Source organism: Panthera uncia (assembly GCF_023721935.1).
Source record: "Panthera uncia isolate 11264 chromosome B2 unlocalized genomic scaffold, Puncia_PCG_1.0 HiC_scaffold_24, whole genome shotgun sequence".
Lineage (NCBI taxonomy): Eukaryota > Metazoa > Chordata > Mammalia > Carnivora > Felidae > Panthera > Panthera uncia.
In genome coordinates, this window is record NW_026057580.1 from 112,179,831 (window position 1) to 112,204,204 (window position 24,374).

General features: G+C 52.4%; 1 protein-coding gene across 10 annotated transcripts in view; it reads right to left on the reverse strand.

Annotated features, from left to right (window-relative positions):
* Window positions 1-24,374, reverse strand: part of AGPAT4 (1-acylglycerol-3-phosphate O-acyltransferase 4) — a 127,734-nt gene that overhangs the window by 18,073 nt on the left and 85,287 nt on the right. For 9 of the 10 annotated variants that reach the window (XR_007462908.1, XR_007462909.1, XM_049654556.1 and 6 more), the window contains one exon: window positions 12,734-12,903. Coding sequence is in view for 8 of the 10 variants with exons in the window: in XM_049654556.1 (XP_049510513.1) it covers window positions 12,734-12,903 (170 nt within the window). In the remaining 2 variants the exon portion in view is untranslated. Of the gene's footprint in view, window positions 1-12,733; window positions 12,904-21,337; window positions 21,461-24,374 lie in introns of those variants that run through there. The other variant, XM_049654563.1, reaches the window with a different exon arrangement.

Here is a 24,374-nt window from a genome sequence, read left to right on the forward strand (position 1 = left end):
AAGATCTGGGGCCTGTCCCCCGAGGACCTAAGAGGCCAGTCCTGCTGGGTCAGAGAACCCGTTGTACGTGGGCGGGGGGGGAGGGGGGACCCGCTGTGTGCCAGGCATGGGCTGTGCACTTATATAAATTCTATTCAATTTGAAATCAAGAGAAATAGCCCCATTTTATAGATAATCAAACTGAGGCTCAGAGATGTGAAGTAGCTAGCCCAGAGTCACGTTGCTAACCGCTATACCAGCCTGCTGTCCCCTCCTGCATCCCTCAGCTTAGTGTGGGCACTGACCCAGTTCTGGCAAGGTGGCTCAGGGGTCATGGTGCCCATGTTCTGGGGCTTCTGGAAGCTTTTGCTCCATGACAAAAAGAGAGATGGCCAGGAGGCCCGGCTCTTTTTCTGCCGTGAACACGGATGCCAAGTGTCTCGCGGCTTTGACCATCATGTTGTGGCCCTGAGACAACAGCCTAGAAATGCTGAGGCCACTGGGGCCGCTGGGCCAGCCCAGGAGGCGTCTGGCCACAGCCCCGCTCTCCTCTGAGGCGGTAGAATGTCTCCCAGGCCAAAGCCCCTGGGTCAGGGTTTCCGTACATCTCCAGCTGACGAGGGCCTGTGACAGAGCATCAATCACATTACTGGTGAGAATCTTTCCTACGGTCAGCTTTTTTTTCTTTTCAACATGGGGTTGCTTTAAATCCTAAAAGCGTGAACGAATTATCCTGACTTGTGCTCTCTCGCACTAGGACTGAGAAGGAAGTGGCTGTCACTCAGAACGCAAAAGCAAATGGCCTTGGGGATCATCACTCTGCCCATAGGAGCCATTTAACAGTCCACGGGTCTGTCCACTGCCAGCTTTCAGGTCGTGGGAGGCCCTGCCTCCCTTCCCTCAGCCTCCTCCTATCGACAGGGATGTTCTCATGCTCTCTGTTTCCTGTTACCTCCCTACTCACAGCCTGTGAGATGGAAACAAGAGAGAAAATCCCCCCCAATGAACTAAACTTACCTTCTTGGTAGGTTAGGACTACTTACAAAAATTACGTATCCTTGAACTCATCCCCAAAATACCTTGTGTCAGCGTGAAGGGATTCTAAAACATGATCTGTTCTATAACGGAGAAGGGGATCATGTTCTATAAGGTAGCAGCCACTGGGGCTAGGAAGGTGAGTGGCCCCATGCTGTCAATCACAACGGCTGTCTGGCGGGGAAAGTACTCTCAGGGGCATTTCCTATTAATGGTTCTATCCCACCAGACGCAAGTGGGCCTTTGGTAACCTACTGCTGAAAGGCAATGAACTTTGACAGTGATGTAGGATCTATGTGTAGACCAAAGAGGGGAGCTCAAGAGTCTATATGTCCATCACTGTCCTACTGTGTCAGAACACCGCGAACCATCTAAGTGCCCCACACTAGAAGGGCTCGATGAATTATGGTATATATGGCAGACTGTATATACAGTGCATAATATGATAGTATAGAGCAGTTATTGTAGCCCGTGGGCCAAAGGGGCTCCACCACATGCTTTTATAAATAAAGTTTTATTGGGACACAACCACTCTCCCTTGGGTACGCACCACTTATGGCTTCCTTCACACTGCAACAGCTGAGTTGAATAGCTGTGACAGAGGCAACATGGTCCATAAAGCCTAAAATATTCACTGTCCCTCCAATTACAAAGTCTGCCAACCTTTCATTTGGAGCCACTAAAACTTGTTTTCTGCAGATAATTTAATAGCTGGGGAAATGCTTATTATATGATACCAAATTTTTAAAAGGTCTGGAATGAAAGCTGAGTCTATAGCCTGATTATGACTCCATGAAAAAAGTAAAACAGTAAAAAATAACAGTAGCTACAGCCGGGTGGTCAAATCAGAAGTGATTTTTTTTTTTTTTTTTAATTTTGAGAGCAAAAGAGAGCAGGGGAAGGGCAGAGAGAGAGGGAGAGAGAGAGAGAGAGAGAGAGAGAGAGAGAATCCCAAGCAGGCTCTGAGCTGTCAGTGCAGAGCCCGACATGGGACTTGGACCCACAAATCATGAGATCATGACCTGAGCTGAATCCCAAGAGACAGATGCTTAATAACCTGAGCCCCAACGCGCCCCCCCCCCCCGCCCCGATTTTATTATTTTATTATATTTTCCTGTTTTCTTTCACCAACAAAATATTTTGCAGTGTTAATAACAACTACCATTTTTGGAAGTTCTTGACATCGGCACATTTCAACCACTTAAGTGAGACTAGATCAAAGCAGCCCATTTGGTGATGATCAACAGGGACAGAGGAGGTATTTCTGTTTTTATGGGGAATTAATACATCTTTCAGCCTTCAAGTTCCGGATGTTATCATTAGGCCTAGGCCTTGATGCTGACTATGTTTACCTGATATAAGAACTGTTTTAAAATATTAAGGTAGAAACTTTTGCCTTTCAAATCAAAGCAACTTTATTTGATTTCCTTTCCTTGGCAAGGATAACAGGATTTGGAAAGCGTCGACATCAGTCCTGGTTTCGGCCAGGCTCTACCACGGCTCGGCCGTGTGACTTTGGTCCAGATACTTAACCTTCCCGAGCCTCAGTATTCCCAGCTGTCTTCTGAGGAAAGTCACACTTATCGCGACGTGCTGTTGTAAAGATTGAATACCACATGGAAGCAGACACAAAAGTGCCGAGTTGAGAACCTGACCACGGGTGTTCAATAACGTACAGCTGTTATTATCGCCACAGAGTAAGCACAGCGGCGAAACGTCCTTTTTTATTCCCCCCATTTCTGAAACCATGCTTCAGCATATGGTAATAGCGAAAGGCTGCGGTTATTACAGGGCTCCCTGAGAGGCAGTGTGCGAAGAGATTTACCCAACTTCGCTCTATTTCAGACCAAGAGACTAGAAACTTTCTCCTCAGTGTGCTTACGGTCCTCCCGGAAACTCAATGTGCCATCACTATCATGACCCTCCCAGGCCACGCAAGGGTTTCTGTGTGTGGACGGTAACGTCTTCAGGAAAGACACTGTACAAAAACAATACCAATTTTGTTGACTCTGGATTTATTTTGAGGGTAGACCTGAGAGGATTTACAGAGGAGTTAGATTTACCACAGGCCCCTCTAGACACTTAGCATATCTGGAAGATCAAAACTGTTCCTAGGAAGCTCAACTTCCTGTGAGGAATCCACAACGGCAAGGACCTGGCCGTTTCTAGTAGCTGTGGGGAGTTGCTGATGTGATATCGCGTTCTGCAGTTTATGAAACTTTTGAGTGTGTGTGTGTGTGTGTGTGTGTGTGAGAGAGAGAGAGAGAGAGAGATGGTGTGTGCAGAGAGAGAGTATGTGTGAAAGTATGTATCTATATGTGTGTATTTGTGTGAGAAAGAGGGAGTGTGTATGAAAGTGTGTGTGTGTGTGTGTGTGTGAGAGAGAGAGAGTGTGTGTGTATATAGAGAGTGTTGTGTCAGAGAGTGTGTGCGTGTGAGAGAGAACCATCTTACTACAGCTGCCCAAGAATCTAATCAATCGGCCCATAACCTAGCTGGGACCACCCAATAGCTCAGGGAAGCAGCCAACCCCACAAGCCCCTTCAGCACCTCCAGCCAACTGGTCGACCCCTGTGCAGACACCGTGTGGTGCCAGAAAGAACTGCTTTGAAGATACACCGAGATCCGGTCCATTCCAACCCTGAGACCGTGTGGCTCTTGCCTCACTTTTCTCAGCTCCACAGCCTCTGTGATGAAAACTGAGCAGAATCAGGGCTTTCTAGCTGAGGGCTTTCTCCAACATGGCCACCCGCCGACTGTTAAGATGAAACTATGAAGTGTCCATGCTGGGTTTGTAGGACGGTTGGAACAGGTAGGGCATCCTTCCTTTCCACGGCACCCCCGCCTCCTCTGACCGCTCCGAAAACACGATTAGGGACTAACACTAGTCAGTAGGATGGTCCCTGGTCAATGTGTTGTTTGTATAAATATCTCTTCCTGGTTTCCAAGCACATGGGCGTTCCTGGAGGTTTACCAGTACAGTCACCAGTCAGTCATTTGGATTCACCCAAAGTCACGTATTTCTATTAAATATATGAAATACCTGGCTGGGGTATCTTAAGTGGAACTCTGAAAGCCGGCTAAAGCATCCACACTTCAACCCTTTGGATGTTTTCTTGACTGTGAGTGAGGCCCCATCTCTGCAGAGGGCTAGCAAGTCAGCCGATGGTGCAGCCTCTTTTCTGATGTGTGGACTTTACCATCAAGACTGTTCTGCTGGGGCGCCTGGGTGGCTCAGTCGGTTGAGCGGCCAACTTCAGCTCGGGTCATGATCTCGCAGTCTGTGAGTTCGAGCCCCGCGTCTCAGGCTCTGTGCTGACAGCTCAGAGAGTGGAGCCTGCTTCCGATTCTGTGTCTCCCTCTCTCTCTGCCCTGCCTCCACTCACACCCTGTCTTTCTCTCTCTCAAACATAAATAAACATTTAAAAAAAACACTTAAAAAAACCCTATTCTGTTCAGTCTATGCAACAGGTGTCTGTTAAATACCTCCTTTGTACTGGGCACTGTGACAGGTGCTGGGGACACAGAGATGAATAAGGTTACCCACGGCCTTGAGACGCTCAAAGTGTCGTGGGAGGAGAGAAACAGAAAGCTACCAACTTCTGTGTTACTTGTGCCACTCTGCGAACGAGCGGAGCACACGTGCTCTCTGGCAAAAGAGATCGGTGCAAGAATAGAAAAGATGGGGCTGGAACGTGTCTCTGAAATGTAAGTCGCTCACTACAATAAAAGGCAGGAGATAAGACTAGAGCTCAAAACAATGAGCCGGGCGTGTGTGTACGTGTATGTGCGTGTGCGCACGCGTGTGCACGTCAAAAGGTGAGACTCCGTTCGTGCCAACTGGGGTAACGTACACGTGGCCTCATTCTGCTTGCCCTCATTCCTTTCTCTTGCTGTCTCCCTTCTCTGATGCTAAAAAAGAAAATGCTGGGGACCTCGCACTACCAGAAAAATCTCTGGAGAGCCTGAAAACAAAACGAACACTGTTCCACAATTAGTCACAGCCACAGGGAAATGCACAAAACAAACAAGAGACAAAAGCACTCTCTGAGAATTCATCTCTCTTCGACCGGAAATAAACGTGCGCCATTTATCCAGGTGGAGCACGACACTCAAAGCTCTTCACAGCATCTCCTCCCGCCCGCCGTCCCCCCTCCCCAGTCTACACCCCTGCCCTTACCAAACCCAAAGCTCTCCTTAGTTTGCCTGGTGCGCAGATGCGGAGTGGGGAAGGAAAGGGCATTTGCAGGCAAAGTAAACTCTCGGGCGTTGGGTATTTATCACACTTGACTCTGCTCAGCGGATCGGGGCTCCCTGTAAAGCAGATGAGAGAGGAGCCCCCCCACCCCCACGCAATGCCCTGCTCCTCTTTCCTGAGCACAGATCCGTGTGTCCCCTTCCCATCCTCTATTCTGAATGGCCCTCCTGAGTCCTGCCCCAGGTGGCCCCGGGCCTGGCCAGATGGAAAGACAGAGCACAAGAAATCCAGGGGCAGGGCTGGGGGACCAGCGCTCCGCAAGGGCAGAAGGTAACAGGACAGCTATACCGCCAACCTCTTGTCACCAGCAGGTGTTTGATAAGCCATTGAAGAGGCACAGGGAAGATGGGGGCATGGAGGGCCCCGAGCACCTTAGGACACGGGCGTGACAAAGAGGGAGCAGTTACTGGGGCCCAGCACAGTCAGAGCCGGTTCCCATCACCGGCTTGGGAGGTCTGCTGAGGGCTGTGTGAAGAGCAGGGAGGAAGCCCCATGGTAGGGCTGCGTAAACAAGTCTGGATTTACGATCGGTTGGTGTAATCCAACCCTGGCTTGTTAAAGACATTGCCAGAGGATCCTGTTTAATAAAAAAAAGACCTTGGTGTGTCGAACTCGGCACTACGCTTTTAAAAATAAAGTGTATGCTAACATGGCCAGGAATATACTCAGTTAAGAACTCAAGGTGCATATCTGTATTTCCACGGAGCCGCTGGCTTGTGTCCTTAGCCAGTGAGTCATGAGGCCCCCCGGGTTGTAAGGGGCCTCCCCTCATCACTATTCTCTCGGTCTCCTTATCTGTGTCATGCCAGATCCCCGCATGCCTGGCCCGATAGGTCAATACTTAGAGGCAAAGAGTGGCATCCCTGCCCACTCTTAGTATAGTGGGTGGTACCCGAGTGCAATATGGAGGCTGCTGATCAAGCCCCTGAGGGTGGGGCGGGGTGGGGGGAGCATGCTTCCCTCACGCCGTGTGATACTGGCATTGAGCGTGGTGCAAACCCACCCTAAGGGAGCTGATAAACCATAGCTGCAGATGTATCTGATGGGAAGGAAAACAAAACGTTTCTCCCCATCTAGAAACTTCCAATCTCTCTGGGGCCAAAAGGAACCTGACTGCCATGTATGAAGAAACCAAGAGAGAGCGAATACAACCGCACTTTGCATTGCACAAAAATGATGGGATGGGGGAGGTGTCGGTTGCCTGGGGGTCTAGCACCAGCCAAAGCCCACTTCGTAAAACCTTTGTTCTCTCTTCTGTCTTCCATACCCTTTCCTCCTTCTCGTAAGATGAAAACATTCAATGAAAGGAAACTAATTAGGGTTAAGGAAACTAATAATTATTGCACGCCTACTTTGTGCAAGGCACTTGAACTGAGTATTTTACTTATACTCATTAATCCGAGGCATATAGCCATTAAGCCCTATATATTTACTAAGCCCTTACAACACCACATAAATGGGAATTATTAACTGCGGTTCAGAAAAGTCAGATAACCTCCCCAAGGTCGTGCAACTGGTAAATGCAAGAGTCAGGGTTCCAAGTCCCAATCTGTGCGACTCTAAGACATTGGGTTTTTGTGTGTGTTTTTTTTGTTTTGTTTTGTTTTGCCTATACATCTATGTCTCCCCTGCCATCCTCAGGAGAGAACTATTCTGGAGTAAGTAGAGGGAAAAAGAAATAATTGCTCTTGATATCTGAGCACAGAAGGCATGGATTCATCTCTCAAAGTGTCCACTTTCCTACTAAGTTTTACACGTTTGAACACAAGACCCAGGAAACCTACAATTTGAAGGAATGTTATAGTTGACGGAGGTTTATAGGTAACAACAGTCGTGCAGCCTTTCTAAACAAATATGCGTTGGTATTTTTCCTGCAGGAAACCTCTAGTGAGAAAAGGGCTCCTTTTCGTAATCAAACATGGAGAAATGCTGGTTTTCAGATACGTGTCAACCTTTCACAGAGAGAACCATATTCAATGTTGCGGGCCACAAACGTCTTGGCAAAATTAAATCGGGGCACCAACACTTTGGGTTCCGTTCTTGTTTCAGCCCCTGAGTGATTTCCTAGGGCTTTATGACATCTGCTGGCCGTGTTGCCCGGAGCCGTGCAGGCCTCCACCTCGGCCCAGATGGGTCCGCCAAAATGGCAGCAGCCTGCCCACACCCTTCTTTCTGACTTGCCTCAGTAAGTCTGAAAGCAGCCCACAGTGGCCTTGAGCTGGCGGCCCGTGACACGAGTGGGAAAACTAATACGCACTCCTGGCCACGCCCAGACGGCGAAGAGGGGCGTGACGCCTGGCAGACGGGGGCCTATCTCTCAGGGTCTCCCTTTAGGCACCTCCCCACCTCTATGATCATCCCTTCATCTACATCTCCCGTGGCTCCTCAAATCATGCCCTTGAGGCCTTGGTCCAGTGCTATCACCTTCTGGAAGTCTCCTGTGTCCCAGGGGCCCCACAGCCCATGTGCTGGTAGGCACCAGAATGTTACATCGGTTGTGAAAATATTGAAACCCCTCCCCACAGTTTGGTCAACAGAGCTGCCCCAAATACCCAAACTCACCCCCCAATATCCCACCTGTACACAGTGAACCCAGCTCGTCCCCAGGCCCTCCAGGGCTAACAAAGGGGTGACACTCGGAATGACGGAGGCCCCCAGGATAGTGCTGTAGGGCTGACTGGTCTGTGGTTAAATGCGCCGAGTATCACCACCGCCCACCCGCACCTTGCCGCCCCAAGGGAACCGCTCAGCCCCATGTTGTCACCCTCTTCAACCCCCTGTGTCCTGTGGCAGGTGAGTTCCTTCCTTACCTCTCTTGATAGGTTACAAAATCACTGAAGGCAAGGACTGTATTTTCCGATCCCCCTTTGTATCTCCCTAATGCCCAGTGGTATCATCTACAGAAATGCGGTCCCCTTTTGTTGGGAAAGTATTTTGAAGATGCCTCAGTGGCTGTCGTCGCCATCCTGAGAGCTTTGTGAGGGACATCACGGTGCCCTCTGCTTAGGGTAATGATTCTACTACTCTCCTTCTACTTCTCCCTATATGAAGAAACGCAACAGAAATTCGATCTGTTCTCAGGCTGAGCTATCATATACTATGTTTATGTGAGGTCTGAGAGCAGATGTCCTGCCGTGGTGTGGTGGCAGGGTCTACACTGGCCTCAGTGGTCCTCGCCTCCTGGTATCGAAGCTCTCCTGTAACCCACCCTACTTCCTGGAGGGTGGGCCGGACTCATCTGCTCACTTCGGACAGATACGACGTGACCAAGCGATGATGCCACTTTGGAGTTTTGGCCACAAAAAGGCTGTGGGTGCTGTCTCGGGGGCCTTTTCCTGCTCTCTCCGGGACAGCTCCCCCTGGGGTAAGCCAGTGGCCACGTCCAGGGGAAAGCTGAGAAGAAGCCCAGGGGAGGGGTCAGGCCTGGCAACAAACACAGGGACGAGGGTGGAGGCAGGTCACCGCACGGCGAGCCTTCCGATGAGACCACCACCCTGGCCGGCAGCTTGAGTACAACCTCCCGAGAGACCCTTGCCGGGACCCCCAGCTGAGCTGTGCCTGGATCCCAGACCACACGGGCTGAGCCAATACGTGTTCATTGTTTTAAGCTGCTGTGTTTGGTGGCTTGTCTCACTGCCACAGATAGAACAGATCCGGGCTCGTTAACAATCTAAAGAACAATATCCCAGTTGGCCTCCACGTTAACCTACAGGCCGCACCTACCCAGCAGGTAAATATTGACCATAGCCGCTTCTGTGTATGGAACGCTCACCAGGCACCTGGTGTCGCTCAAAGACCCAACAAATATGACCTGGGGTGACCTGCCAGGGCCACTATGAAGTGACACGTATGTATTTTGCTGGGACAGAAAGAGAAGCTTCCGGAAGCTCCGGAAACCCGGCCCCTCTGCATTGTATTTTTGCTGGACGCTTTAGTGATTCATGCTCTTAACTGTCCACGGGCCACGCCCGTCCCCAGGCAGGAGGGAAGCACGTGTATTCTTCAAAGTGATAACTGGAGCCTTTGCCGTAACCCTGGCCTGTGCCACGAAGTGCCAGCTCTGAGGGGAGAATAGGCCACTGGGATGACCGTGTGGGTCCTCAGATGCTTATAAAAGGCAACAAGTCTTTTTCCTTTTTAAGAAAATCCCACCCCTTTCCCCCCAAAACCAATTTCATATTTAATGACCCCATTCTCAAGAATTTCGGCAAATTTCACGGCTTCACTATGAACGCACATCCTCGTGGGCAGTTGCACGGGCAGGTGAAAACTGCCCCCTCAAGAACTCCGTCTTGTCCCTTCTTCTCTAAGAAGCTTCTCTAAGAAGCTCTGGAGCTCCTTAGACTCCAGAAGGATCTCGCTGTCACGTGTTATTTATTTAGTCATTTATTTTGGGGGGCAGGTGATTTAAGGCCAAAGGCACTACTGAACAATTAACGTAACAAGACGCTGCTCTGTGGCCGCTGAAGGGCGGCAGGAATAAACGTGCCACTTTGGAAAGAGGCCAAGCGGCTCATCTGGCATCACGGCTGCTGCCTGGACCTCGGCTGCTCGAGCAGCACGTGTGGATGTGAACTGTCTCCCGCAGCGCAGACAGGGCAGCCCCCGGGGAGAAGAGTCTGGCGGCTTCCCCCTGACTTGGCCCAACCCCCGACCCCGACAAGGGTCGCTGACACCTCCATCAAGCTCTCCTGGCACCAGGTACCTGGCCGGCACGAGGCGACCTTGGAAAGTGCAGCCACACCACAGGCCGGTGCTCAGTGCTGGAGGACAGGGGAAGGCGGCCACCTCCCGTCCCCGGCTGTACTCTCCCTCCCGTCCCGGCGAGGACTCTGGGGCTTCCAGAAGCTGAGGCCCCACTGAGTAGGGCTCCCCAATTCCAGTGAGAATGGGACATTCTTCACCCCAGGCTGAGGCTTCAACCTGCTTCACAGCCAGGCAGCCTCCGAAACCTGCGAGCTCCTAGAACAGTCTCTGATGCCGGGGCTCACACCCCCTCACAGGCAACCCTGGCTGCTCAGTTTTCAACAGTAAGGAAGGAAACCCGACGGACAGGGTATCCGTTTACAGAATCACAGCTGGAGGTGAGAAGTCCCTGTGCTGTTGGCCAGATGGGGGTGTCCTGTTAATAACCTTCCGGCCATCAGCACTCTTACCACTGTGCTCCAGCCTGGTCCCTGTCCTCAGGTGGCCCTGGTCATTTTCTGACGCAAAGGCTCCGGCGTCCCCAGGGCCCCTGCGTCTCTTCCTCCTTCCACCATCGGGGGAGAAGAGCAGAGCTCTGAAATCAGATGTGCTAGTTACGCTCCTGGGACAAATGATTTAGCCAAACTGAGGCTTTGGGAGTTTATGGAGTGTAAATAATGACAATGTCCTAAGAATTAGAAATAGCAAAATCCAGTGAATAAGTACCCAGAAAGAGCTGGTGGTCATCGAGCTACAAGGGTACGACGTGAACTGGACGGTGCCACCCAGATCATATGCGTGCTCACATCCTGAGCAGGAATACCCCCAAAGCCTTGGGAAGCCTGGAAAACACCGACTGTCCCTCAACCACACCCGGAGTCCCGGGCCTGGGGGGACGCTGGCACACCAGGAAGTCTAGCTCGGAGGCAGTAGAAAGAACGTTCTAGCAGTCAGGACGCAGAGAGACTAGGCACCCTTTCTCCCAAGGCAGAAGAAGGACCCTGTCTGACCATTCGTCTCCGTGGTGGGGTTCGGATTGTGACACGTTAGGGGGTGGTCTCCTCTCGCAGAGAATCAAAGCACAGAACTGTAGCTGAGACCAGGAGCCCGAAACGGAGAAAGGCAGATGCTAAAGTGTTTGGTCTTGTTCCTGAAAACATATTTAACACCCATGTGCGCATAGATACCAAGGCAGAACTGGAAGAATAAATAGGAAAACAAAGGAGAAAACCGTTGGCCGGAAGGCCTGTCCCTTTCCTAGAAATCCCTTCCGTGACTCGCTCATAGGCAACCCAGCTTTCTCGAAGTCTTAAGGTGGCAACGGTGAAGGAACACACTATTTCTATCTCTTGAAAAACTGCTAAAGACCTTGCCTGCCTTTTGATGGTTTCAGTGCCTAAGAAGGAGTCTCATTTGTCCCAAAGACATGAATGGGACTTGATTCTAAACACATTTCCTTCTCTCTCCTTCTGCCCCCAATTTAAAAGTGCATCAACGTTTAAACGCAGATACAAAATGTAATCCGTGCAGTGCAGTCCTCCTTCACGAAGGGTCTTCCCAAATAGGCAGTCACAGGCGCCCCCCCCCCCCCAAGTGCTGCTGGCGTCTCTGAGACTCCGCAGGCACATCAGGGACTAGACCCAGGCGGCCTCCCCAATGAGTTAGACGTGTGGACCCCATCAACCCACCAGCCTCCCAGGCTTCAATCTCTGCCCCTCTGAACACTATCATTTTCTCTCCCTCGTCCAAAAACAATGTGAGTAGACACCCCGTCTGTCTGCAGGCGTTGTTCCCCGCAGACGGTGCCAAACAGGAGCCCCGAGTTCTCGCTCAAGCTGTCCCAGCCCTTCCTTGCCCCAGGCCGGCACCCCTCATCCCGGTCGGGACGGCTCAGCCTAAGCACCTAGACAGCTCAAATTTGCTGATTGGATCTGGGCATGACTACACAACGCGATGTTTTCAAGATGATGAAAGTCAACTGAGAAAGCCCAGTCCCAAAGGCGTGCAAGAAGTCAAACTACTTGGGGACGGGAAACAGAAGTTCGTATTTATTCTCAACTCTGACATTGAAACTCTCTGGCTTGGGGACTCAGAGTGCTGAAGCCCACAGAGGGGAAGGTGCACCCTGGAATGACTCCTGGCCGGTAGCCGGGAAAGCAGCGGAGCGCAGAGATGAAGGGCGCGACGGGGCCTCAAACCAGAGGAGCCCGAGTCCAAATCCACTTGATAGCTCTGTAAGCTTGAGCAGATCATTTAAACCCTCTGTCACTTAGGTCGTTAAAAAGGGGAGGGCATATATCATCTATTCATAAATGTTTCTATAAGGAGCAAATAAACTCACGGTATATGAAATACCTAGCACACAGTCGTCGCTGAATAAATATCACTGTCGGTCATTAGAAGATGTTCATCTTGGGGCACCCGAGTGGCTCAGTCGGTTAAGCATCTGACTCTTGGTTTCAGCCCAGGTCGTGATCTCACGGTTCGTGGGGTCCAGCCCTGTGCTGACTGTGCAGAGCCTGCTTGGGGGTCTCTCTCTCTCTCTCTCTCTCTCTCTCTCTCTCTGTCTCTCAATAAAAAAATAAACTTAAAAAAAAAAAAAGAAGAAGAATTTCATCTTGACTCCAAGCAGGAATGAAAAGCAATTGGTTAAGAACATTTCATCAGGTAGAAACTGTTAATGCTTCTGCAATCCCGAGTGGTTGAGAGAAAAGGGCAAGCCATGGTGTTGCACAAGGGAAGTGTGTGAGGCGGAAAAATGTGAATCCAACTTACCCCTAACACCCCAAAGCGTTCGGCCAGGCTCCAACCACAGAGAAAGTCAATCTCAAACTTGTGGTTCAGAACCACGATGGCATTTTCCTTTCCGTACTTGGGGTAGGCCTGGGGGTCTGTATGGATGATGCATTCCGTGCCCGACCACCACTCCAGCAACATCACCAGCTCTGGAACAAACCACAACAACAGACAGACGTTTATTTCACGCGTCCTTGGTGACCAAGGCTTGGTTCTACCGGGCCGGGCAGGAGCAAGGCTCTACCCTCCCGGCTGGGGCAGAAAGCAACTTCTAGAGGTCACTTTCTAGATCATTTCAGCCCAGACCCCTGTCCTTGAAATGGCTTAGAAGCAGAAGGAAAACAAGGAAGACTTCACAACAGGGTCCGGGGAAGGAGAGGAAGCGTTGAGAAGCCAAATGAGTTGCTTGCATTCCTTGATTAAGTACCTTGGGGAGAAGTAAATCAGAAAGCCAGAATCCATCAAGAATGCCTGCCCTCGTGTTTCCAGCGCTCTGAAAGGCAGCGTGAGATGATGCACAGAATTCTTAAAAGCCTGCAAAATGACTAATTGGGATTCTTTTTTTTTTTCATTTTTTTTTTAACGTTTAATTATTTTGTGAGAGACAGAGACAGAGCATGAGCTGGGGAGGGGACAGAGAGAGGGGGGGAGTCACAGATCCCGAAGCTGGCTCCAGGCTCCGAGCCATCAGCACAGAGCCTGATGCGGGACTCACGAACCGTGAGATCATGACCTGAGCCGAAGTCGGATGCCCAACCGACTGAGCCACCCAGGCGCCCCTAATCGGGATTCTTATAAACTCCATCAAAGAACACTAAATACCTAATTTCTCTCTCCCATTCACGATGCTCGTGTGCACCTGAAATAATGAAGACCCACGGTGTCAGGAAGCCAGGATACATTAGAGCCATCGTACTGCAGGCCTTAGTGAAACTGTTCAAATATTCTTTACAGGAAGGAGCTTGTGAAAATAGAGAAGTCCTTCCCCCTCCCCCTGCCCCAGGCAATAATGACCAATTTGGCTTTATTCTTCAGTGATAGCTTTATTCCTGGTGACCCCTTTCCAACCTGGTTGCCTCAGGAAAAGCCTGCCTCGATGGTAGAAATGGCTCAGAAAAATAGTTGCACGTTGGGGATTAAGACTCTATCTACTACATGGCAACTTTAAAATGAATTTTGAAAGTTGAAGGTGTTCAGCAGGTGGATGGGTGGTATGTGAGGCCTGTGCCCCAAGGCCATAGCCCTGTTTATCACCGGTTAGTGGGGTACACATCTAGCAGAAGACTCACTCCTCACCCACCCCCTACACACACACACGCGCACACACGCACACATGAGCAGGTGCAGTCTTGACTGGAGGCACACCTCCTGTTTTAAGGGCGTCAGTGGCTGCCCTTGGAAACCTTTCTCCTTGAGGCTGGAGACTGATGCTTTCTAACTGGAGCCCTAGAACTCTCTAGAAGGCATTTCAGGCTAGTTTCTAAGCAGTGAGCACTGTGGGGCTTTGGACAAGTGAGCCTCCTGGTGCCTCAGTGTCCTACTCTTTAGAATGGATTCCCTGAGGATTAAAGAATACAGCACACAGCGGCCGATCCACGCACAGTACACAGGAAGTTCCCAACAAACCAACCACTCAGGATCCAGCACTCTCATGACAGACAAACTGACCGGCTCCCTTTACTTGGTAATGAAAAGTGTCTGCCTAGTCCTCAGAGCTGAGAAAATGCCAAGTCCCCGGTCAGTTGTCCCACAGGCAATGACATCAGTGGGACCTAACACAGCAAGTCGGCAACAAGGTAAGTGTTTAGGGAGGGCAGGAGGGCCGGGCAGCACCACCCAGGACAAAGGACAGTTGTTTACCACTGGGTAGGAGGAACTTATATTGCTGCGCTGATTTCTTCTAAGAGCTTGGGTGGGCAGGACCGATCTACCCCATTACTGGCCACGGAGCACAGATAAGCCCCCAAAAGCAGAACTACGTGGGAGTCTGCGAGATAAGGCTGTTGTTCAGTTCCTGTGACTCGCATCCCACGGCCATTCTGCAAATACCCCCTGATTGCCTCTCTGGGCTCCACACCTCCCTACTGGGGGCCAGGCTGGGCTGATTCACACGTGCCGCCCCCCTGCACCCTGCCGGGACTTAGTGACAGAGCGTGAGACCAGCTCCCCTACTCCACAGCACAAGCCCTGGGAGCAAGGACTGCATCATTGAGGTCTAATAACCCTAGCTGCAATCCAGAACCCAGCACGGCACCAGCACAGTCACGCTTTCAACAAACACCAGTGACCTAATGTGCGCGAGTTCCATGCGGGGCATTGGAGACGTGGCTCAGATGCCTACCCTCCCAGAGCCGACTGCCCCGGGGAAAGCCCGTTACCCACTCACGAGGCGGTGTGACAGGGAAGGAAAGACTTGTCCCCAGGATGGATGGTTCTGAACATCACGCTCATGGGTATGGGGGTCAGACACTCCAGACTCCGATCCCGGTGGTGCCGCTCGCCCCTTGCTCATTTCTCTACGTCCCTAAGTCTCGGTGTGCTTGTCTGCAAACCGGGCACAGGAAAAGCTTTTAGCCTGTACCCCATGCCGTGGGTATTTAATCAGATGACATCGTCAAGGCACCTAGCAAATGCTGTGCACGGTAGGTGGTCAGCCAGTAGCCAGCCATGAACTACTGTAATCTGCATGGTAACTTTATGGCACCCACAAGGCTCTGCGACCACTAAAGGCGAGAGAGAAGAGGTGGGGGGAGAGAGACAGAGGGAGAGTGTTACAACGACTTCTGGATCAGAGTGGGGAGCTGTGATTTATGGCTTCATAATGAAAGCAATGAGAAGCCACTGGAGCATTTTTAAACAGGCACACAGCAGCATCTAATTTGCATTTTGAAAAGCGCACTCTGGCTGAAGGGGGACCAGACTGTGAGAGTCGGCCAGAAGCAGTTAGGAGGTGAGTGCAGTCGCCCAGGGAGGAGGCGATGGTGGCCGCGGCCAGGCCAGGTGGGTAGCAGCGGAGAAATAGATTCTCAGGACGCCGTCAGCAAGAAATCCAAACGTTAGATCTCACTGGGAGGAAGAGTTTTCTTTCCTTGTTTTTTTTTTTTCACCAAGGGCTTTCAAATTTTTTTTTCATTCATAATAAATACATTTTTAGGGTCACACTGTAAGAGAATTTAAAAATCCAGATGTATATAGAGGAAAATGTGACATTTCCCCCTTGATGGCCCTGTGGCCTGTCCCTTAGGCTAGGCTGGACTACATTTCCCAGACTCCCTTGTTTGGCTTGTTTCCAGTTGGGGGGGGGCACAAACACTCTTGGGAGGTCTGGCAGGTGGAGGGGACAAAGCGGCATTCTGTAACACACACACACACACACACACACACACACACGCACGCACGCGCACGCACGCGCGCGCGCGCGCCTGCAGACCTGCTGATTCACCTCTTCCGCCTGAGGCAGCATCAGCGCTGGGTCTCCAACTGCCCCTCCCCCCGCCCCGCCCCCAGCTCGTCTGACTCCTGGGCCAGGTTCTGTGTGTCCCCTCGCTGACGCAAGCCCTCCTAAGGCTTCGGGTTGCACTTGGCGGTTCCAACCCCTTGATCTCCCCAACTTACATCCATCACGCCTTGATTGCCTGCCCTTGGGGTTTCAGGCTCCAACATGAGCCGCAGAGATGACACCCCCAGCTGCAGAGACAGCCTGACCCGCCCCATGGTGGAATAAGGACGGGTCCCTGAGACCAGTCCCTGAACAGGCGGCTGCCTTATCTCCCAGCAGCTCTCCTCCCCTTCCCCCTCCCGCTCCCTTCTCCAGGGTTCACCTCTAGGAAGAGTTTGGAAGGAAGCCTTCTAGTCCCTTTCCTAGGCATTTACTCAACGACGCACACACAGTGGCTCATGTGTTTCCCACCCACAAATGGGTTCATATTTCATCCGCCTTTGTAAAAATATAAATATAGTGATTTTCTCCAAATGGTGTATTTTGAATCTTTCCATGTTGACACATATACATAGTGATATTAGCACACATTTGTTGGGCTCCAGCCATGTGCTGGGGACTGTCCCAAGGGCTTTGCACGTGGTATTGCATGAAATCCTCACATTAATTCTATGAGAGTAGGAGGCACTATTATTATCCCCATTTTGAAGATAAACACAGGCACAGGGATTTCTGTTCAATATATGAAACTGCCATTTGTTTTAGGTCAAAAATAACCAGAATGACAATTTCATAAAGGGTAACATAACAGCTGTGCTGTTCATGCTATGGATATACCACGATTTATTTAGCCATTCTGCTACTGATTAGCATTTTTACTGTTACAGATACGGCAATAAACACCCTTGAAAATGCATGTTTTAGAAAAAAAAATATTTGTGAAAGTATTTCTCCAGCATAGGTATACACAAAAGTAGAATTATGGGTTGAAGAGTACGCATATTTTCAAATTTTATGGGTATTTCCAAATTGCCTTCCAAAAAGATCCTACCAATCCACGCTTGAATCACCAGCATGGGAGGCGGTCCGTTTCCTACCTGTCTGGGCTAACACTGAAGCGCCTAGTAGTCTGGGACCACGCGTGTCCTTCAACACGAATTCCCACAGAGTGTGGGGCGATTCTTGTCAGTTACCTCGCGACACCCTCCAGGCAGCACCCGCGTCCCTTCCTCTTCGTGTCTCCGCCACCCTTGTCCCAGTACCCACCCTGGTAGGTGCTCAAAAACCTTTAGTCGAATGACTCAGCAGTTGATGTTTTAGTGAGATGTGCCATGTGAATAACTACACGCAACTTACAAATACCTCCCCGAGCGAGGTTTCATTCACCCTCTGGTGTGGCTGCTCTCGGCGCCGTGGGTCAGGGCCTGGCTCTGCGGTTTCCCAGCCAACTGCCAGGCAGCCCCGAGAGCACCTGCACTGGTGGACTGCTCCCATGGGAGGGGGGCGGGACATCGGTCACTCGAGCTAGATGCACTCTGCCCTGTGGCGTGTTGAATGTCAGGGTTTCTGGCGGCTCAGGGCGCAGGATCCTGGGAGGTCTGCCAGCAGCTCCCTCAATGGCCTGTCTCGCGGGCTCTCACCATCTGCCCAGGATGGCAGCAGATCCTGGGATTGCTCTGACCCTCTCCCTCCAAACGACCCTGGACAGGTGAGTGGCGCCAATGACGCCCATGAGAAAATGGCGGGAAAAATCACTTGTCAACTGTTGGGATTTGCAGGCCCATCAGCTGGCATTACGACGCCAGGGGGCAACAACAAATACTACCAGGGCAAATATAAGAGATGCGAAATGAGGTCTTTGCCCCCAAAGCACTGACCTTCTTGTTTGTGTATCCAAACCAACCCTCATTGAGCAATCAGAAGGAAAAAAAGCAATGGAAGTTTTTGCCTCACGAGAACTGGAGCCAATAACTGAGTAGTTAATTGAAAAATAGTGCAGCTCGGAATTAAAACAATGCATCACATCAAAACCGAAGCAGAAGAAGGGGGAAGGGGAGCTCCTCTGCCAGCCCCAGACAAGAGCCTAGAGGCTGCAGCGGTGTCCTGAGAGGGCTCTCTCGGTGGGAAGATGCTGGAAGGAAGGAAACCAGGCCAGCAAAGTGCCAGCAGTTTGGAGGTTCCCAGGGCCTCCCCAGGACCCGCTCTTCCATACTCGGTGGTCATATCTTGGCCATGAGGGTGAGCGAGTGCAGGGTCTCTCCGTGAACATGTCCACTCAGGCTACCGCCCCACACATCACCGACCACGGGTAGACAGTAGGAAGGCACAAGGGAACAGGACCACTGGGGCCCCTGCCCAGGAAAGTCACTTGGGAAGGTGGCTGGGATTTGACTCTTCCAAGGTCAGGTGCTGCAGGTAAAGAAAACATCCAGACAGACCTGCTGGCTCCAGGCTCCTGATTGTTTGGTGAGCCAAGGAGGTCACCCCCCTGAGGCTGGGTCATCCACGGGGGGGGGGGGCCTGGAAGTACTAATGGCCACGAGACAGAAAAGGCAGAGACCAGCAGAAAACTTTGGAGCGTGGAGAAGCCACTATTGTCCCTCAGTGATGTCCCCATGGAGCCTTTGGGTGATGCCGCCTGTGTCTCCTTGATCAGCCCGTACCTGCACTCTGGAAAAAGTGAGTGACGAGTGGACCCACGCGCGACGGAAGGTGGCTGCAGCGAGTCGCACGGAGACCGCGAGTCACACAGAGACCACGAGCCACCCCCACATAGCGTCCTCAGACCACCGGAGCCACCTCCCTCCCGGCTCTTCCCGAGGCCTGCTGGTTGGGCACATTTTGCTGTAGGTTAGAATAACCGGGCTATATCGGTGGCATGAAAAAACTTCCTTCGCTGATCTAAGAAGGGACCTGGGGGTGCAGGCGGGCGAGTCCCTCCCTCTTCTTTGCTGCCCTTCCCCCAAGGAAGAGTCCTCTCCATTCTGTCCCTGAAATCCTTCTATCGGGTGGCACTGCCTTAGGTTGGGGACTCCACACGTTTTTCTGTGGCCTCTGCGGTGGCCGAGATGCTAGGGTGACAGCAGGCCCTGCAATCCTGGGACACGGGGGGGGGGGGGGGGGGTCTGCTGTGGCCCAGCCAGGAGCTTCCTCACCACACTGGCTGAAGTTCAGTGGGTGCAGAGACTTCTGGACTCACACTCTGTCTGGGTTCCGTCCTTAGTACCTTCTCCCGTCGGTCTCGGTCCTAGGTCCTCCAGAACATTCCCATATCATCATCAATGCAGACAGCGCTGGGTTTTGTGGGTCCCGCCCTGCCCCAGCCCCAATCCTCAAGCCCCTTTGCTCTGATCTCAGAATAAATCTAAATGGAGATATCAGTGTTTGTTCCAAGCAGACGACGGAATAGATGCAGGGGACACAGGAGGAAGGGAGGCACGCCCCTCACCTGCAGTGAAAGCCCCTTTGAAAAGGGAGAGGGAGAAACGTGAGTTTCCTCTGGATCTGCAGGGCCTCAGTCCTCACCTTCGCACGGAAACTGGTTCCTCCCCAAGCTCTTTCCCTCCTCACCCATCCCCTCCCACCCCCTCCCCGCCCCTCCTGTCCCCACCCATCTCCTCCCCTTTCCAGTCCCCACCCATCCCCTGCCTCCCCTCTCCTGTCCCCATCCAGTCCCTCCCCTCCCCTAGGCAAACCAATACCCAATTTATCACATTCCCTTCCCTCCCACTCCAGCAGCCTCAAGCTGCATGTTAATTCCTTGTGGGAGGGAGGGACACCCAGTTCACCGGTTCTCCTCAGAGGCACCGAGTGAGTGGCAGGGCCACTGTGAGTGGCAGGGCCTTCAGCCGTCTGAAACCTATGACAGATAAGATTTGCTTAAGATTTGCGGCCAAGGTTCCTACAATATGATACAGCAATTTTGAAATTTCTGTTCCATCTAAAATTTTTGGTTTGCTGGGGGTGACCCGGTGGCTCAGTCAGTTAAGCCTCCGACTCTTGGTCTGGGCTCAGGACGTGATCTCACGGTTCGGTTCGGTTGGTGACATTAAGCCCCACGCCAGGCTCCACACTGACAGCCAGGAGCCTCCTTGGGATTCTCTCTCTCTCTCTCTCTCTCTCTCTCTCTCTCTCTCTCCCCCTCCCCTACCACCCCTGGAATCTACACTTGGGGCCGTACCTGCCTCTGCCCACCACTGGGGCCCGTTTTACAAACTCCATTTGGAGAACCGGTGGGGGCCAATTCCCAGTTCTGGGAGGCGACGGCCAGGAGGGGCCTGGGGCGCAAGAAGTGACTTTCACCGCAAAACCCCATCTGCGGTCTAGGATCTCAGGGGCCGATGGAAGCACCAATGCCAGGTGGCTGTAGAGACAGACGGTCCGGAGCACAGATTTACGTCTATTCTGTTTGCTGCGGCGCTGCCCCGCTTAACCGCAGGTGGGAAACAAGAAGTTAGAGGGACAAGGGGCGCCTGGGTGGCTCAGTCTGTTGAGCATCCGACTTCGGCTCAGGTCATGATCTCACGGTTTATGAGTTCCAGCTCCGCATCAGGCTCTGTGCTGACAGCTCAGAGCCTGGAGCCTGCTTCAGATCTGTGTCCCTCTCTCTCTCTCTCTGCTCCTCCCCTGCTCACGTTCTGTCTCTCTCTCAAAAATAAATAAATGTTTAAAAAAAAAAAGAAGTTAGATGGACAAAAGGAAAAGTGGGGTAGGAGGAGAGGCGCCTATTTTCCTGTCTGGGAAGAAGGGTAAGAAGTAGCACGCACTGGGTTAGCTCACAGCATCCTGGAGAGCCAATGTCCCTGCCCCCATCTTGCCGGTGAGGACAGGGAAACGGTGGGGCAAGGCAGCCGGCCACACTCCCGGAGCGGGGACGTGAGCCTGCCGGGTGTTGAACCCAGAGCTGGGGACACTGGTGCCCGCAAGGCCCCTCCGAGGTTGCACAGACACTAAAAGCCGTGATTATAAGGGGTGGCGTACGGGAAAGAAAGAGAGCATTTGGGGAGGGGGGCGGATAAGAGGAAGATTACGGTGGAAGGTCAACCCTGGCCTCAGGCAGACGGTGGTCATTCCTTATCTATAAGATAATCAACTCAGGGCTTCTGGTGAAGGTGAAATACACTCAAGTATTTAAAGCATTTAACCTGCAGCCGGCACACGGCTCTTCTCCGGCGTCTCACTCGACCAGCGACCAGACAGCCCTGAGGACCAAAGACGTAATTAAGAGATAGCGGAAAAACAGCCAGTTAAGAAATGATCAACCCACCAGGCTGAGTGTCCATGTGCGGACCGCCCCCCCATCTGTCATCCCCAGACACCCCGTCCTCAGTCTCGACATCCCTCTGGACACAGCCGATGCTGAGCCCACCTGACTCCGCTCTGGTGGGGGTGCTGAGCGGAGTTCTCATCACACACGAGAGGCAAACAGGCTGCAGAAAGGACCCTGAAAAACACACTGTTGAGCAGAGCTCATTGTTCGAACTTGCGTCAACAATACAGCCTCCCCCGCATCCGGACACGGGGGAGAGATGCTACAAAGCGAAATAGTAGTTTCCTAATTAACTTTATCTAATTTAAAAAATTGTACAATCACATCCATAATGATATGTAATCTATAAACTAAGTATATACAATTATGGGTTTATAACCGTTTTTATAATTTGATAATAATTAGGTTAAAACTTAAACCTCTCGTCTTCAAAGGACCCCAAAAGGCAAAAACAAAACTGAAGCATCTGGTGCATGATGTGCTGTTGTGTCTCCATCCTGTACGGAAGGCGGGCGGGGGACACGCCTCTGCCCTGGCCACGTGGCACTGGGGCCTGGGAGGAGACGGCGACATTCTCCGGTGCACCCGTCCTGTGCCCTTCACCTGGAAGCCATTCATCAAGTCGCAGGCGCCCGCCCGCACTCTCTGGGCCCCGGGCAAAAATTGGAATAAAAACATGAAACTGAAGATCTACTGGGAGCTGAGGAAACAGGGAGGTTTTGCCTGGGCTGTGGCGCCCAGGGGGGTCTTGCTGCTGAGCAGGTGCTGAGCGGCGCGCACAGGGTCAAGGGCCGAGCGCGCGGGCCCGGGGACGGTCAAGCGAGTGAAGTTCCGTAACCAAATGCGCCCGACGCAGCTGCTGGGGTTTCTGACCTGAGAGCAGATCCTACATGCTGGTCCCCGTCCCCCTCCAGGCTCGATGTGCAGCCGCCTACCCTCCTCCTCGTCCTCCTCACTCACAGCCGGGCCCAACCAGCTGCAAACTGGCTGGAGCCGGCTCCTCCTACACTCACCTTCTCCTCCTTCCCCACTCCTGACTTCCCACCACGTCTCTCCGTCCTTCCAGGCTCAGGGCGTGCCCAGATTTCTGTGACGTCTCAGATCCAAGGCCACGGAGCCAGGTCTCCCTAACTTCCTGATGCTAAGTGTGTCCCACTCATTTGGGCACTTGCTTGTGTTTTGTTCTGAGCCACTTCCCGTGAGCTCGGCGGCGGGCGCCTTTCTGCCACAGCCAGCTTTCCCGCCGCCTTCCCACGACACCACGCGGGGAGCCCAGTGCGCTCGCCACACTTGCGTCCACGCCCCGGAGTCAGCCCGGCTTTTCCCACTTCTGTGTCCGGGTCATCGGATGACGCCGAGGCCAGACGCCCAGAAAGGCACACACGGTACACCGGTGCTGTTGCCATTTCATGGGGCCGCTGAGGAAAACAGGGTCTAGAAAGACACTGTCGGGGAGAACGAGGGAAGTTTGAGAAGCCCCGCGGCACGCGTCTGATAGAAACTGATCTGCCAGGAGCGGCATCGTGCTAAGCCACTTACTTTCGACAACACACCCTCCTGCATCACCGTCCCTCTCCCGGCCCCCGGAAAGTAAGTGACTGTTTCCAGGCAGGCTTTGCCCTTGGCAAGGTACGGAGGAAACGGACTCGACCTGGTATGTTCTTGGAGCCCAGATCGTAAGAAGGTAATGTTGCCACACCGTAACTTCCTCCTGAAGCCTTGAGCGGGAGGGCGATGAGGGGCCGTGAAAACATGCCTGAACCGCGCAAGGTGAGGGGGGTGCTGTTTCCTTCCCCACAGTACACAGAGCCTTCCAGATGAAGAAGAGTGGATTGGGTAATGGATTTTGAGCTAGAGGTGGACTGAGAGTGCCTCACGGACTTCACGAGTACGAACGTCACAAGACTTCACAGTATGAACGATGGAGTGAATCATGTTAAGGGTGAAAAATCAGCTTTTTATCGGGTGGAGTCAGCACTCTGCTTCTAGTTACTGGGTCAGTCTTTCAGAAAGGCAGGATGTCAAGAAATGCGACTATCTCGAGAGAGAGGAGTGTAAAAGCTGGGGAGAAGCCCTATGCTTCCCACCCTCAGTCAGAACCTTCAGATGGGAGGAGACGGAAAGAAAGGGTCTAGAACCCAACCTCCCCCCCCACCACTCTGGTGCCCTGACGTCTGGCTTCTCAAAACTCCCTTCCAGTTAAGCAGCTCAGAGATCACTGGGCTGTGGTATCTCCACCATCTGATTTTCCAGGCCTGGTTACGTGAATGACCTTACTTATCCAGTCATCAGATCCTGGGCCCACCGGGTACCCAGCACAGTCGGAGGTGCTGGGATATGGCAGTGAGCAAGCAAATTCCAGCCGGGGAGATACAAACGCACGGCCACAGAAACACGTAACTTAGAAGGTGGCCGTCAGTGCCGTGGGGACAGCAGGGGGCTGTTGAGAGGGGGGCGAGGCTGATCTTCCAGTGGGGGTGCTCACAGGAGGCCTCTCTGGCTGTCGCGGGAGTTTAGCGTGAAGCACACCGTGACCTAATTGAATGTGAGCTGCTAGCAGGTGACCTCTGCCAGACGAGGGGCTGGTTTTGTCCACAGGGGTGTTTCCAGTGCCTACAGCTGGGAACACAGTTAAGAGGTGACAGGCTGCTGTGGGGTGAATAATGGCATCAGGTTCAGGGTGGAGACCAGAGAGCGGGCCGTGTGATGAGCCAGGGAGAGGGCAGAGGGCGGTGGACATGTGGAAGGGAGTTGGGTTCCAGCGGGTGGAGCAGACAGGGTCTGTGGATGGGCCGGATGGGGTGCAGGAGAAGAGAAGGTCAGGGAGAGATTCTGAGGTTTCGGCCTGAGTAGCTGGGGTGGACGAGCTGGGAAACATGGGGCAGGGAGGGAGGTGCGGATGGTGGGGGGAC